The 16,633-nt window shown below is 37.6% G+C and overlaps 1 protein-coding gene across 1 annotated transcript in view; it reads right to left on the reverse strand.

Annotated features, from left to right (window-relative positions):
* Positions 1–5,608: 5,608 nt before the first annotated feature.
* Positions 5,609–16,633, reverse strand: part of LOC117346216 (vomeronasal type-2 receptor 26-like) — a 32,040-nt gene continuing 21,015 nt past the window's right edge. The window contains exons 5-7 of the mRNA XM_033915618.1: positions 11,521–11,748; positions 8,669–8,795; positions 5,609–6,504 (exon numbers count right to left, since the gene is read on the reverse strand). Of these exons, the coding sequence (XP_033771509.1) occupies positions 5,609–6,504; positions 8,669–8,795; positions 11,521–11,748 (1,251 nt within the window). The remainder of the gene's footprint in view (positions 6,505–8,668; positions 8,796–11,520; positions 11,749–16,633) is intronic.

The raw sequence follows: 16,633 nt of genomic DNA on the forward strand, positions 1-16,633 counted from the left end.
CACTTGATCCCTATAACCACTTTTGTGAATAGGGACCATATCCACTCTTCTCCAGTCCCCAGGAACCACTCCCATCTCCAGAGATTTGTTGAACAAGTCTTTAATAGGACTCGCCAGAACCTCTCTGAGCTCCTTCAGTATCCTGAGAAGGATCCCATCTTGTCCCATCACTTTGTCCACCTTCAATTTTTCAAGTTGCTCATACACAATTTCCTCCATGAATGGCACAGAATCTACTCCATTTTCTAGTGTATCTTTGACAATCTCGGTCTTTGTCCAGGTTTTTCTTCCATGAACATAGAACAGAAGTATTTGTTTAGCACATGTGCTTTTTCCTCATCACTCTCCACATATCGGTTCCTAGCATCTTTTAGTTTAGCAATTCCATTTTTCATCTTCCTCCTTTCACTGATATATCTGAAAAAAAATTGTGTTTCCCTTTTTTACATTTTTAGTCATTTGCTTTTCCGCCTGCACTTTCGCCAGATGTATCTCCCTCTTGGCTTCTTTCAGTTTCACTCAGTAGTCCTTTCTGTACTCTTCTTCTCAGAGTTTTTTTTATATTTCAGGAATGCCAACTCTTTTGCCTTTATTTTCTCCACCACTAGTTTAGAGAACCATGTTGGTTTCCTTTTTATCTTGTTTTTATTTATTTTCTTCACATAAAGTTCCGTAGCCATTTTTATCGCTCCTTTCAGCTTAGACCACTGTTTTTCCACTTCTCTTATGTCCTCACATCCTAACAGCTCTTTCTTCAGGTACTCTCCCATTTTATTAAAGTCCATACGTTTGAAATCTAGGACTTTTAGTTTTGTGCGGCTGCCCTCCAGTTTAGCCGTTATATGAAACCAAACCGTTTGATGATTGCAACTTTCCAGGTGAGCACCCACTCATACATTAGATATACTCTCTCCATTTGTGAGGACCAGATTCAATATCGCTTTTTCCTTCATGGGTTCTGTCACCATTTGTCTGAGCAGAGCCTCTTGAAAGGTATCCACAATCTCCCTACTTCTTTCCGATTCTATAGACAAAGCTTTCCAGTCCACATCTAGCAGGTTGAAATCTCCCAGCACCTTCGTTTTTCTTTCCAAACTTTTGGATATCCACAATCAGATCTTTATCAATTTGCTGTGATTGAGTCAGAGGTCTGTAGACTATACCCATGTAGATAGAAGTTCCATCTTTTCTTTTCAGAGTGATCCATATCACTTCTTTCTCTCCCCAGGTCCCTTGCATTTCAGTCGCTTGGATATTAATGCTTACATAGAGAGATACTCCTCCACCTTTTTTTACCATCTCTGTCCCTTCTGAAAAGATTATGGGCTCCTTTTACGAAGGTGCGCTAATGTTTTTTACGCACACACCGGATTAGCGTGCACTATAGTGCGCACTAGCTGAAAAACTACCACCTGCTTAAAAGAAGGTGGTAGCGGCTAGTGAACATGGCATTTTAGTGCACGTTAGGGCCTTAGCACACCTTTGTAAAAGGAGCCCTGTATTCCAGTATGTTTGTATCCTATCCATGGGATTCACTGAACCACGTCTCTATGATAGCAACAATATCCAGGTCTCCCTCTAACATCAGGGCTTGCAGATCATGAACTTTATTGCTTGGACTGCAAGCATTTATAGTCATCACTTTCCAGCTATTTTTCAGCGGTAAACTTTATTGTATAGTTTTTTGTTTTGTTTCACTTCCCATTGCAATGCTAAATGAGTTGCTAATATTGTTTGAGTTGAGCCACCTAGCATCACATTTTGTCTTTTGCCGGGGGTGGGCTTTATAATTGTCTTTCATACATAGGCCACCTCCACCTTCTAGTTAAAATGACTAGAAACATATTGTCTAAATTTTTCTGCAAGGATTCTTTCTCCTGCTTTAGTAATATGTAGCCCGTCAGTACAATATAGCTTTTTGTCCTTCCATGTGTTTCCCCATACTCCTATGTACCTATAGCCTTCTTGATGACACCAGGCTTTGAGCCACCTATTGATGTCCTCTGTGTTTTTAACTCTTTGCTTTCCCTTTCCATATGCTGGCAGTACTTCGGAAAAAGCTACACTACTTCCTGTGGCATGATCTTCTACAACACATATGTCTATTTGGAATAATGTCAGGTTTAAAATCAAAAATAAAATAATTAGTTGGAAATTGTGGCAAGATGTTAATATTTGGACTATTCAGCAATAAAAATCTGATAATGAATGAATGACCTTTTCTGAAATACAAGATAAATATCAAGTACCATATAAACAATTTTTTTTAATTGACACAACTCCAACACTGTATGAGATCCTTTGTCAAAACTTCATAGCTCATTAGCAAGATATCAAGTTTGCTAGATTATATTAATAAAATATCTTTTAAGAATGGAGCTGCATCAAGTTGGTACAGTGTTGTGTGACAACAAATTCCATAGACCTATGGGGACTGAGTCTACATGGGCACATGAGCTAAAAATGATAATATCTGATAAACAATGAGAGCAAGTTTGGTTGTCCGTACATAAAGCCTTGAAATCTTCAGCTATTAATCTATATATTTCATTTTACATAAAGCAGAATGGATACCTTATAATCTTAGCAAAATAAGATCCAATGAATCAAATAAGTGTTGTTCTTGTAATAGTAGATGGGAACTTTGGTACATTCACTTTTCCAAAGTGATTTATTACAACTCTATTGACAAAAAGTTTGGGATTACATATGTTCATTGATTAATGTTACAGAATCATTGACCATAAATATCATTTTGTTGGGTCGACTGTGCATGAATACTTCAATCATAGATGAACAGGCCAAACTTGTATGAATTTTGCTTAACTTAGCAATTAAAATAATTTTTGCTTACTGGAAGGACTTTTCAAGAATTTAATACATGGAATGGTGGAATTTAGTAAATCTAACTGCTAAGTTTGAAAGAGTGTTTGTGGTAAAAAAGGGATATTTGCACATTTTCAAAAAATTGGAATCCACTCACAAAATATAGTGACATATCACATTTTAAATGAATATTATTTTTTCAATGGTAATGTACAGCCATGCTGTTAGTTTTCTTATGTTTACGTATGCTTAGTTTTAGGAGTTCTTTTACTAAGGCGCACTAACCAATTTAGTGCACGTAAACTGATTTAACATGTGCTAAATGCTAACGTGTCAATAAAATATAATGGGTACTAATCATTAGCACATGCTAAATCAGTTTGCGCACCTTAGTAAAAGAGGGGGTTAGTGTAACCATTATTTGTATACTGATTATTGTAATCAATCTGTTTTGCTAATCATTTCTGTGAACTGTTTGAGTCCTGATTTATATTTGAAATTATTAATAAAAATCTATTGAACTTAAAAAAAAGCAAACATGCATTTCTTCATCAACCAGCTGCAGTCATTCTCTTTTTTCCAATTTAATTTCTGTTAGCACTGAAAGTCCATGTTTACAAAGATAAGAAAATTCAAATGGTAACAAAGCCTTGATTGTGTCATTGCTCAAGTTAGGATAACTACTGAATAAAAAACAATAAAATGAAAATTACCTGTCGTTAGTTTTAAAGGACCAGTCATGTCAAAGAATGATGCTTCTGGTCTGTTGTATCCTAATGCTTGCAGACAGTCATAACATTGACAGACACTTGCTTACATGTTGTACATGTCATTTATTCTAGTGTACACTTATGAAGGGAATTAAAAAAAATAATGTGCAATTCTGGAATCTCTCATGGCACACCTGGAATCTCTTTGGGGCACACCACTGTGCCAGAGTACACAGTTTGAGAGACAGTACTCTAGGATATGTTTGTTCAGCTCTCCAAGTCTCTTCCTTTACACACTTTGGTGAAAGCCTATATCATTTTGATGCCTTGTTTCAAGACTATTTTGTTCTTAGCAATACTCTGCCTCCAAAACTGAACACAGAACTCCAAGATGCCAATCACCAGCAATTAGTGCAGGAGTGTTAACACTTCCTTTCTTCTGCTGGTTATGCCTCTCTCTATATGCAACCTAGCATCTTTTAGTCTCAATGGCTCATCACCTTGATATCATAAGACACCAACAATCCAAGGTTCCTCTCCTAGTCTGTGGATATCAATCTCTTGCTCCCTGGCTCATACAACTCCTTTGGAAAACGCCAGAAGTTTAATGGGTCCAATGGAGGTACAATATACTAGAAAACAAATCACTCCATTAGGTCAGTACACACCAATACCAGAGAAAGTATTTTAAGGTGAAAGAAAAGCCTCAGACATGGAGAGGTTTTCTGACTCTTTCCCACCCAAGCATCACTGGCAAAAAACTTTTGCATATAACTTATTGCTGGCTGTGGGAGCTGAAAAAAGTCAGAACTAACTAGAAAAGCAAGCTAGTTAGAAAAGAACCAGGCTAATGATTTTTTCATGGCTTTTAAGCCAATGCTTCAGGGCCGTGACACCAAAGCTCCAGACTATCGATTTGTAGAGTTAAACTCCTGCTTGCTAACTTTCTTTCACCTTAAAATACTTTTTTGGTGTTGGTGTGTACTGACCTAATGGAGTGATATGTTTTCTAGTATATTGTATATTTTCCCTCCATTCCTCTTTTTTGCTATTTGTGTTCCAATGGAAGTACACACATAGCTAAATAGCCAAAGATAGGACTGTCATTTGTGTGGTCCAATCTAGTCACTTATATGTACAGGCACCAGCCCTCAATATGGCTCATGACCATATAACTACTCAGTACTCTTTGGCCACTTGGGTATAAATAAGGCAATGCTGAATAGTGACCCCTAGATGTCTCTGTTTATGTTTCAAACTTGATAAGTTTGATAAAAAAAGCCAAGTTGTTTTTATTTTCCAACTCTTGGAAAATATTAATGAGAAATAATTATTTAATCATGTCTACTTGTATATATTCAAACCTATTTATATTTTGTATGATATCAAAAATGCAGCACAATCAGTTTTCCTTTAGAAAAAAAATATTATTTCTCTTATTACTAAGCCTTTAAGAATTCAATGGGCAGTGCAGCATTTAGTTCATCTTAGTAAGAGGACCCCTGAGATATTACAGGATCGACCGTCCTAGGCTTCAAGAGCAAACTAGATGCATATCTCCTTAAGAGAGGCATGTAAGGATATGGTGGACTATAAATTACGACAGGTGTACACCTGGCAGGGCCTCCGCGTGTGCGGATCGCCGGACTTGATGGACCGAAGGTCTGATCCGGAGATGGCATTTCTTATGTTCTTATGTTCTTATGTTTTCACATGGTATTTTCCTGTGTACTAAGTCATATTTAAGGGCCAATAATTAATTTTATTTTTCAGGACACATGCTAGATTTATCTTTAGCACTTGTAAAAATTAAGGTGGGAGCACTTAATACCTCCTGTTTAGGAAGTGCTAGCATCACTGTTAAGTTCATATTATCCAGTATGCATGTGTTCATCTTAACGTGTTAGCAGGATAACACTGGAATGCCCATTCCCTTCCCGTGACCCACCACCTTCAATTAGTACATGCTGACAGACAAATTACTACAAGGAAGTTTTAATGCACTTTCTGATTAATCCTTTTCCCCATGTTAAGTGTGTGATAGCATTTAATGCAGTTTGGTAAAAGGGCCCCTACATTTTTCTTATGTCCTTCTTGATGTTCCTTTCAGGCCTCAGCAGAATAATATAGCATTTAGGGAAAAAGATACAACCCAACAGTCCAGTGCTGGAGGCCAGAATAGCAAATATCTCCACTGTCACCATGTACTTGCCCTTGGAACTCAGGTATGTTGGGATGAAGGAGATCCAGACACTGCAGAAGACCAGCATGCTGAAGGTGATGTACTTGGCCTCATTTAAACTGTTAGGTAGATTTCTTGCTAAGAAAGCTATGAAGAAGCTGACAGCTGCCAGAAATCCCAGATAACCCAGAACACAGTAAAATGCAATTACTAATCCTTCATTACATTCAATTAGTATTGTTCCAGTTTCTGATCTCATATTAAGATATGCAAATGGGGGAGCAGTGAACAACCAGACAAGACACAGAATGGTTTGAATTAGGGTACAGGAAAGGATAATAGAGTTAGAGACTCTGGAACCCATCCATTTATGGAGTTTGCTTCCTGGTTTGGTAGCTTGGAAGGCTGTGACCACAGTGATGGTTTTTGCCAGTATAGAGGAGAGAGCGATGGAGAAAGTGATCCCAAATGTAGTCTGTCTGAGAATGCAGGTGGCATCCTCAGGATGCCCAATGAATAATAATGAGCAGAGGAAGCAGAATATGAGGGAAATTAGGAGAATATAGCTGATGTGTCGGTTGTTGGCTCTCACTATGGGAGTGTCTCTGTAATAAATAAAGATTCCTAAGATGACAGAAGTGATGAGAAAGAAGAACATGCTGATAGAAGTTAAAATAATCCCTAGAGGCTCCTGAAAAGATAGGAAATGTATTACTTTTGGGATGCAGGCATCTCTTTTTTGATTTGACCATTGATCATCCGGGCATGTTATACAGGTGTCCATATCTGAAAGAGAAGATTAGAATCTCATTATTTCACGGACATCATGAGATCTGTTTGCTAAAGTGCTCATATAGTAAATAGCAAGAGCCTTATGCCCTTCATCACTCAGCCATAACACTGACTACACGGAGAGTGATTGATTGAACTGCACATTGAGTTAGCACCTGGTACTTTAACTCTAATGGCTGCAAATTGCATAGTTGCTTGTAAGAGCAGGTAGTATATGTACTCATGCTACCCACAAGCATATACCACAAACCATTACTCAAAAAAATGTAATCATTCCCCCAATCATCATCCTGATCACCTCCCATTCCAATGATGAAGATCTAACCTACTCGCATTCACACTGATCACCCAGCATTTAATGGTGGTGATTCTAGGGGGTTAGGCAGAGGGAATAAGCAATCCTCAGACATTTTAGTCACTTTTCAAGCTCAAACTGAAAATAGCGTCTCTGATCTATAACTGTAGTGTCAAAGTACTACAGTCTTCCAAATGTGGATAGTACAAACTTATTTAATAACTTTACCCCTAGAGATAAATCTGAAAGATTACAGTTATTGATTATTACCATGATTTTCAATCCAGGCTGATAAACCAACATGATTATTTGGGGATTATTATTACCCTACTTATAATGCATGAGAGACATCCACAATAAGTGCTGGGGTGTGATTTAGGTCTGGAGTCTATGGCCCTTCATCAGGGAGCTATGGGTCAAAGATATTAAGAGGGACAAATATCCCAAACATCATTGGGATGGTGGGCAGGTGAGTGTTATGGCAATCTAGAATCTCCTCATGTGTGGTATGTGGTTGGGAATGTTATTAGTGATGCTACTCATTGTAGTAGGAATTTGGGGTTGCTATTTTATAACAAACTGTCTTAAGGTTATCCCCTATTTTTTGACTTGTAATGCGCTTTGAAATATTTGACATTGCGTGTACAACAAATTTTAATAATACTTGAAACTATTGTAGGAATTATGTTTTTATTTAAAGCTGTTGCTGTGATAAATGCATATTGATAGGATAGATACTATCCAGTGTTACCAATATATTTTCTGGTTAAAAAATCATTAAAACTTGAAAAAGTTTTAGGGCAAATAGATAAACTAAAGATTAAGAAATCAACTGGACCAGATGGTATACATCACAAAGTACGAACATAATTAAAAAATGAGTTCCAGTGCTATCATTAGTAATTTGTAATTCATCCTTAAAATCCTGCATGGTACCTGAAGATTGGAGGGTGGTCAATGTTCATTTTTTAAATTGTTTCAGAGGTTATTCAGGAAATTATGTGTATCTGGTTTTCAAAAGGCAAGTCATTTTCAAAACTAACTTACCTCATTTTTGTAAACAGGGCAATATTCATTTCATTTCATTTTTTATTTTATTAAAAATTAATAAACCACCTTATTCCAAAGTGGTGTACAATGCCTGCAATATAAGCCCTCCTTCAGCTACTAATACAGAAGGTGTGTTTAATGTAAAATCTAAACAATTTTACTATATGTAGACAATGATTTATTTTATTTTTTTACATGTTGGTGATAATAGGGCTCTACTTAATTTCCATAAGACAAGATTGATATATTTTGTTATTTCAGGGTATCTCTGTCCTTGGAGTAGACTAAGAATCTCAGTTTTCATATGATAGCTTATGAAGGCCTAATGGCTCATCTAGTCTGCCCTTCCCCACTTCCATTATCTTCTCTTCTCCCTAAGAGATCCCACATGCCTGCTTACATTATCTTGAATTCAGATACAGTCTTCGTTTCTACCACCTCAACAGAGAGGTCATTCCACACATCTACCACCCATTCTGTAAAGAAGTATTTTATTACATTACTCCTGAGCCTATCATTTATTGGCTTCATCCTATGCTCTCTTCTCTAGTTTCTTTCCCTATGGCATTTTGATTTTAAAGATATAAATGTCAGTTCCTGAGTTATTACCATGACTGGATGGCCTTTTGATGGGAAGGGTGGAATCTTATCATTTATTTTCCACTTTCTGTAAAGAAAAAAAGTCCCACCCATCCTGTGGAAGAATCAATTATACTTTTTGGAGACCTACTTCCCTACCTAGTTTCAAGAGTAGGGACCATAATAGCTACTCTATATTTATTTGTAACTCTTGTGTTCCATGATATCACTCACCAGTTTGGTTGGAGATTTCTCCCATTGCACATGGAATACAGTCATAGCAGCAGGTGGGCTCTCCTTTCCTGGTTAATTTCCTGTAACCAGGAAGGCAACTTGGAGTGCATCTGAACTGTGGAGGTTTCTGAAGATTGAGAAAGCATATTATGTAACTTCATATGATACTAGACAGTTGTTTCTGAAATGATCAGCTTTTCAGATATTTTATTTGGACATCAGAAACAGGTCATTTGTGGATAATTTTTAACTTGTCCTGGGCATGTGTAACAGCATATTTCATGCTTGTAAAAATACCCCAAAAGTGTTTATTCATATCAGCACGTAGATTAGAACAGTCTCAGATCAGATGTGACAACTTTCATGGAGATAAATTTATAAAAACTAAGTTGCAAAGTAATTAGAGCTCACTAATCTAAGGACAGGTTATAGTAATCAATATTTGAATATTCATAATACATCACATTAAAAATAAAAACTGGAATTAAAACAATTATAAAAGACAGAACAGACAACAAATTTCAAAATAGAACAAACAGCATCAGGCCCCCTTACATCCCACTTGCTTCCTGAAAAAGAACACCTTCTCTTTTTTGAGTCAGGGAGTGTCCAAGTGGTTTAAGCAGCTATCTCAGCACCCTAAAGTTGTGAGTTCAATTCCCAAAGCAGCTCCTTGTGACTGTAAGAAAGTTATGTAAATGCACCAGGTACAAATAAGTACCAGTCTAAAATATGTAAAACAATTTGTAAGCACAGAGAAAAAGCAGTACAAGGTATATCAAGCCCCATCCCCTTTCTATTTAAAATAAGCAAGGAGTTTGTTCCAAGTAAGTAGTGTGACAAACCAAAGTCCATTTCTGGTTTTGTCCCAAAGATGGGGAGGAAATTCACTAAACCATAATGCAGGAGAGCTGATCAAGTTGAAACTTAGATTACAGAATTAGCTGACTACTACATAGACAGGGAGATTGCCTCAGATGAGGAATGGCTGGAATAGGACAGGCAGGAAAGCTTTAACCAGTTTAAAGCTATTTCTGACACTGTCATGAGATTATTATCTTTCCAGCAGCCTGTCCCTTTAAGATCCAGGGCAAGAAAGAAACTTGATTGTAGCCAAATGGACCAAGCTAGTGTGTGGATAGCCATTCCTGCACTCAGGCTCAGGGAGGGTGTCTCTCCACAGCTTAAAGTGAGGCAGTCCAGAGTAGGAAGAGGAGAGAGGCAACCAGGGATTGCAGCTGGAGCTGAAGAGACCCAGGACGAGAGTGAGATTCTCACTCTCCAGCCAGAGGAGGCTTGTGAAAATGATTGGCAGATGGCAGAAGCAGAGGAGATGTTTTCTCCTGCTGAAATTTGTGAGCATGACCAAGGAGAAGCAATGGACATCCAAGAGAGTCTGGTCGGAACTGAAACTTTTCCTGTAGACATGAAAGTGCAGTGAAATGGATGTGTTTTGTTTTCTGCCTACAGACTGAGCTGCAAGATAAGCTGTGGGGGGTTTTTCTTCGAGAATTTCGTTTTTCTCTCCTAGAATTCTGGACTTTGAATTTTGCCTTAAAGCATTGATTTTGATTTAAACAAACATTTGTATGTTTTTCCCTGCTAGCAGCCAGCCTAGGCAATCACATTCCTCTCTCACTACTTTGTGTAGTTGCTACAGCAACGTTTCAGAAGGAAATGTCTTTAGAATCTCTGCACTTAACCGGAACATTGGTTCTAAATTAAACTGTTATAAGTTTTTCCCTTACAGTGCCTGTGTTTCTGAGAACTAGTTTTTCTTATAAAGAAACAGCTTATTTAAAAAAAGGTTATGCTAAAGTAAAGCCATGTGATATTCCTGCATGCTTTACTATCCAGTTTGCTGGGAGGTCTTTTTTTTTCTTTTCATTATCTGGCAGTGCTCCTTTTCAAATAAACATCTGAGTAAATATTGCAAGCCTAAAGTATATAATCTATCTGTTCTGGAGAAGACGACTGTGTTATATTCTACTATTAAAGGCCAGAAGCAGGGGACTGTGTTTAAGCCATTACTGAAAACCTTGAAAATTCTGATTTTTTTCTGTATGAGAAATATATGATTTCATGGAATTAGTGTTTTTTGAAACTGCAAGACTGAAGCCTGTGTTAGGGGTTATTTGGCCTGTGGCTTTAATAAAGCTATTGTTTTTATCATTTCTGATTAAGACTCATTACTTGCATGACCCTTTTAGTTTACAAGTTTACAAGTTTATTAGGATTTTATATACCGCCTATCAAGGTTATCTAAGCGGTTTTTACAATCAGGTACTAGCCAGATAAAGTCCTGAAGAGTCTCTTGGTTGTAGGGGACATGCCGGGCCAGAAGTTTTGTCATGATCCCATGGGCTCACTGCGCATCTCAGCTAATTAGTGCCAATTAACCCCAATAATTGATAGTGCCTAATTGACTAATTGATCAGCAACCCAATTTATGTGACCTATAGAAAATAACACAGTAACAAATTTTCCCTTGGCCCCACAGGAACTCAATTTTCCTGTCCCATCTCTGAGAGTTTTGTCACTGTCCTTGCCCCATTCCTGTAAGCTCTGCCTTAACTGCACAAGCCTGAAACACTTATGATTTTAAAGTATTTGAGGCTGTTGCATATGAGGACAGAGCTTGCAGGAGGGGGCAGGAACAGGAAAAGAACTTGCCAGGATGGGACAGGAATATGAGTTCCTGTGGTGATGGGGAAAATTTGTCTCCATGTCATTCTCTAATCTGGAGGTTAAACATTTGCCCATAAAGCCAAAATGCACCATTCTTTTCATCATTTTATGTTAAGTTTCATGATACCTGTTTGGATCAGCACCTCTGATCACTTAAATCTGACCTGAGTGAAAGAACTCTCCCAGGCGATGGCCTTCTCATCAATGGTAAAATCCTGCCCTGGGGGAGCGTGGGGGTTATATTGCCCAACAACTTTATATTTCAATGTCTCATTAGGAAGAAAGATCAAATTCAAAATATTGTATCCAGTGAGGAGTTCTCCATTTTCATCCATGTTCATCTCTTCCCCCAGACCATTCTTAAAGTGGAGGTTCCTCAGATAATGATGGAGCTAAGGAGTGAGGGGTACATTTTCAGTAGTGCTAGGTTAATCAGGTCATTTCAAGCATACATAAACATTTTGTAATAACTATAAGGCAAACTAATTTTAAAGCCTCTTTCTACATAGTAACATAGTAGATGACGGCAGATAAAGACCCGAATGGTCCAACCTGAATCAATTTAAATTTTTAAATTTTTTCTTCTTAGCTATTTCTGGGCAAGAATCCAAAGCTTTACCCTGTACTGTTCTTGGGTTCCAACTGCCGAAATCTCTGTTAAGATTTACTCCAGCCCATCTACACCCTCCCAGCCATTGAAGCCCTCCCCAGCCCATCCTCCACCAAACGGCCATATACAGACATAGACCGTGCAAGTCTGCCCAGTACTGGCCTAGTTCAATATTTAATCTTATTTTCTGATTCAGATCCTTTGTGTTCATCCCATGCTTCTTTGAACTCAATCACAGTTTTACTCTCCACCACCTCTCTCAGGAGCGCATTCTAGGCATCCACCACCCTCTCCATAAAGTTGAATTTCCTAACATTGCCTTTGAATCTACCACCCCTCAACCTCAAATTATGTCCTCTGGTTTTACCATTTTCCTTTCTCTGAAAAAGATTTTGTTCTACGTTAATGCCCTTCAAGTATTTGAAAGTCTGAATCATATCTCCCCTGTCTCTCTTTCCTCTAGGGTATATATATTCAGGGCTTTCAGTCTCTCCTCATACGTCTTCTGGCGCAAGCCTCCTATCATTTTCGTCGCCCTCCTCTGGACCGCCTCAAGTCTTCTTACTTCCTTCGCCAGATACGGTCTCCAAAATTGAACAAGTTTCAAGTTTAATGGAGATTTGATTAATCGCTTAATCATAATTCTAAGCGATGTACATAATAATAAAATTACAAAATGTGGGGGACAATACAATAAATAACAAAAATCAGGTCTGTCAAGACTATTGACAAACGTAACAAAACTAAGAACATAAGGGAAGAGAGGGATAAGAACTACAAATTATTTAAAAGTTAAAGAGACATATAAGGGAGATAAAAAGTACTTCAATAAAATTAGAGAGAAAAAGTAAAATTGGTTGGAAGACTAAATGGCTAATTTTCAAAGGCGTCTTTAAAAAGAAAGCTCATTAATTTACTTTTGAATTTTTCTAAGTTGTGTTCTTCCCTCAAGTGAATAGGAAGCGAGTTCCAAGTTTGGGGGGCTGTAACAGAAAAAATCAATTGCCGTCTAGTATTAATAATTCTAAGAGAGGGAATCATCAGCAAGTGCTGTTCAGTAGATCTTAATGTTCTATTGGAAGTATATGGAATTAATAATTTATAAATGAAAGCTGGAGTTTTGTAAAGAAGGGATTTGAATGTGAGCAAACATAGTTTATATGTTATCCGGTGATCAACTGGAAGCCAGTGCGCTTTATTGATCAAACTTCTTGGCTTTGAATATGAGCTTGATAGAAGCATTCTGAATAATTTGTAGACGCTTGATTTCATTTTGAGCTATTCCCTTGAATAGAGCATTGCAGTAATCGATTTTGGAAATCACGAGAGAGTGGATAAGAATATTGAAGGATTTAGTGCAGAGAAATTGTGAAAATTAGCAAATTTGGCGAAGCCTAAAGAAAGTTGATTTGATAATGCTACTAATGTGATCATGAAAGGATAGTTTGTAATCAAAAATAATCCCTAGAATCTTAATATTACTTACTGGTTGTAAGGGAGAGCCCTTAATAGAGATTGGAAAATTCAGTTTTAAATTATCTCTCCATGGAAAGAGCATCACATTTGATTTATTAACGTTGAGTGATAGTCTATTAGTATTCAGTCATTGGTGTATTTTTTCAAGTTTCATATTAATTGTTATTGTACCCAGAGGATTATTAGTATCTAACGGATGTAGGAGCTGAATGTCATCAGCGTAGGCAAATACATTAAAACCAATGGATTGGCACAGAGTCATCAATGGGGCAAGAAAAATGTTAAACAAAAGTGGGGACAGAATAGACCCTTGGGGAACACCGTATGTACTAGAGAAACTATCAGAAGTTGCGTTATTAAAAAATACAGATGAAGTATGATCAGTAAAATACGATACAAACCAAGAAAAAACCTAGTCTGTAATGCCAATAGATTGGAGTTTGTTTAACAAAACCTCATGGTCGATCATATCGAAAGCGGCTGAAAGATCAATTGAGATTAGAAGAACCGATTGATGGTGATCCAAGAAATATTGGATGGATGTAGTCATGCCTATTAATGAGTATTCTGTAGAATGATGCTATCTGAAACCTGTCTGGTTTGGGTGCAAGATGTTAGTTTTTTCAATAAATTCTGATATTTGATTAAATACCACCTTCTCGGTTAGTTTTGCTAAAAACGGAATGTTAGCTATTGGTCTATAATTTGATTTGTCCTCAATGCTAACTTTATGATCTTTAATAATTGGACGGATGATTGATTACATCCAGGTTTTTGGCATGATACTTTGTTTCAGACTCTCACTAACTAGGGTGAGGATAAATGTACCGAAAATCTTGAAGTAACGTTTAAGGAAAAAAAGTGGTATTGAATCTACTTGAGAACCCTTCATATTAATAGATTTCATAAGAGTTTCAATCTCTATAAGGTTTGGTATCCTAAAATGAGAACATTTTGAAGATAGTGTCCCGGGCTCGATTTGTTTTTGATCTAGTGTTCCCTCTAAGCTGAGCAGGTGTCCTCCAGCTGCATTGCTACCACTAGGGGGTGGAATATTTTCAGTCGCTAAGGACAGGTATGTTCCCTGGAGTCCTGCAGAACTTGCCTGTCCCTCACAATTGAAAAATGTGACAGTAAAACAGCACCCCCTATTGGTGAGACTGTGGGTGGAGGACTCCTGCTCAGCTTAGAGGGAACAGTGCTAGTATTGCGTATTTATTTGTGGTAAAAGTTGACCTAATCCTATTAACTTTATCAATGAAGTAGGTTGAAAGTTCCTGAGCAGTAAGAAAGATGTCCCCCGCTTGATTTTGTCGTTTACTAGAAGATGTAATTGATTTTAATATAGCATAAAGAGCTGAGGAATTTTTAGCCTTCAGAATTTGACCTGAATAAAATTTCAGTTTTGCTTGATTTATTTTTGATTTGTACAGTTTTGAGTGCTCTTTGAATAACTCAGCGTTGGCTAGCGATTTATCTTTTCTCTACTTGCGTTCCAAGGATCTAAGTTGTTTTTTAATGAGAGTAAGTCCAGCTGTAAAACAGGGGTTTGTGAGTTTCCTTGCAGAGATAACTTTAGATTTCAGAGGTGTTACTGTATCTAATAATAGACGTGTGGTTATAGTCCATTGAGTTAAAGAATCATCCAATGAAACAGTCTTAGAATCAGGAAAATCTAACAGAAAAGCCGAAGAAATTGATTCAAAAGAAAGGTTATTAAAGTCTCTGAACTTGATCATCTGATGAGATATTTGAGTTTTAATGTGAGTAGTTATGTTTTATTGATATCAAATAGTGGTCTGACCAAGGGACAGGCGAACAATAATTTACGGAATAATTGTCGATTGACGAAATTGGGATAAGGGCCATGTCAATTGTATGCCCTGCTTGATGTGTTGGCTCTGAGATCAAGGGACATAATTCTAGTTGGTTGATATGAGATGAGATTGCTTTGGTATAGGTATTATTGGAGTCGTCAAAGTGAATGTTAAAATCTCCCAAAATCAATGGGTTCAAGGTGGAGAAGCTGAAATCAAAAAGAAGTGAATGCAGTTGGGTTAAATTATCACAATTAATAGGAGGAGGTAGATAAAGAAGGAGAGCATCTAATTTGGGTCTGGTTTGGAAGGAAAATTGTAAGAATTCGATGGAAGAATTTGCTGGTGAATAGTCAATACCTGTTAATAAGGAATCGTGAAAAATAATAGCTAATCCTCCTCCACGTTTTTGATGATGATGGTTAAAGAAAAATGAAAATCCAGGAGGACAAGTGTAAGAAAGATAGGCTTCGTCGCCTTCAGTAAGCCAGGTTTCAGTTAAGCATAGAACATCAAAAGAGCGCTGAATAATAAGATCTTTGAGCAAGTGATGTTTAGTTTTGATGGAACGAACATTAATTAAACCTATGTTAAATTGAGAACTTTAGAAATCTGAGGGAGGCAAGATTAAATCAGTAGGGGCTGCGTGAGAAAACCGAGGTGTTATAACTTATAAGGCCTGTGTCCCAGAATAACTGGAATGGAAGTAGTGAAACTATCCATATTGGGAAAAGCAGAAATTGCAACAGGTCCATGACAAGATTGAATAGACCAATGATTTAGTATAAGGGCATCAACACCATCTTCCTTCTACTGACTACGCCTCTCTTTATACAGCCCAGCATCCTTCTGGCAGCAGCCACTGCCTTGTCACACTGTTTTTTCATCTTTAGATCTTCGGACACTATCACCCCAAGGTCACTCTCCCCGTCTGTGCATATCAGCTTCTCTCCTCCCAGCATATACAGTTCCTTCTTATTATTAATCCCCAAATGCATTACTCTGCATTTCTTTGTATTGAATTTTAGTTGCCAGGCATTAGACCATTCCTCTAACTTTTGCAGATCCTTTTTCATATTTTCCACTCCCTCTTCGGTGTCTACTCTGTTACAAATCTTGGTATCATCTGCAAAAAGGCACACTTTTCCTTCTAACCCTTCAGCAATGTCACTCACAAACATATTGAACAGGATTGGCCCAAGCACTGATCCCTGAGGGACTCTACTACTCACCTTTCCTTCCTTCGAGCGACTTCCATTAATCACCACCCTCAGGCGTCTGTCCGACAGCCAGTTTCTGACCCAGTTCACTACATTGGGTCCTAAATTAAGCCCTTCAAGTTTGTTCAACAGCCTCCTATGAGGAACTGTATCA

Source organism: Geotrypetes seraphini, chromosome 12 (assembly GCF_902459505.1).
Source record: "Geotrypetes seraphini chromosome 12, aGeoSer1.1, whole genome shotgun sequence".
In the NCBI taxonomy this organism is placed as follows: Eukaryota; Metazoa; Chordata; class Amphibia; order Gymnophiona; family Dermophiidae; genus Geotrypetes; species Geotrypetes seraphini.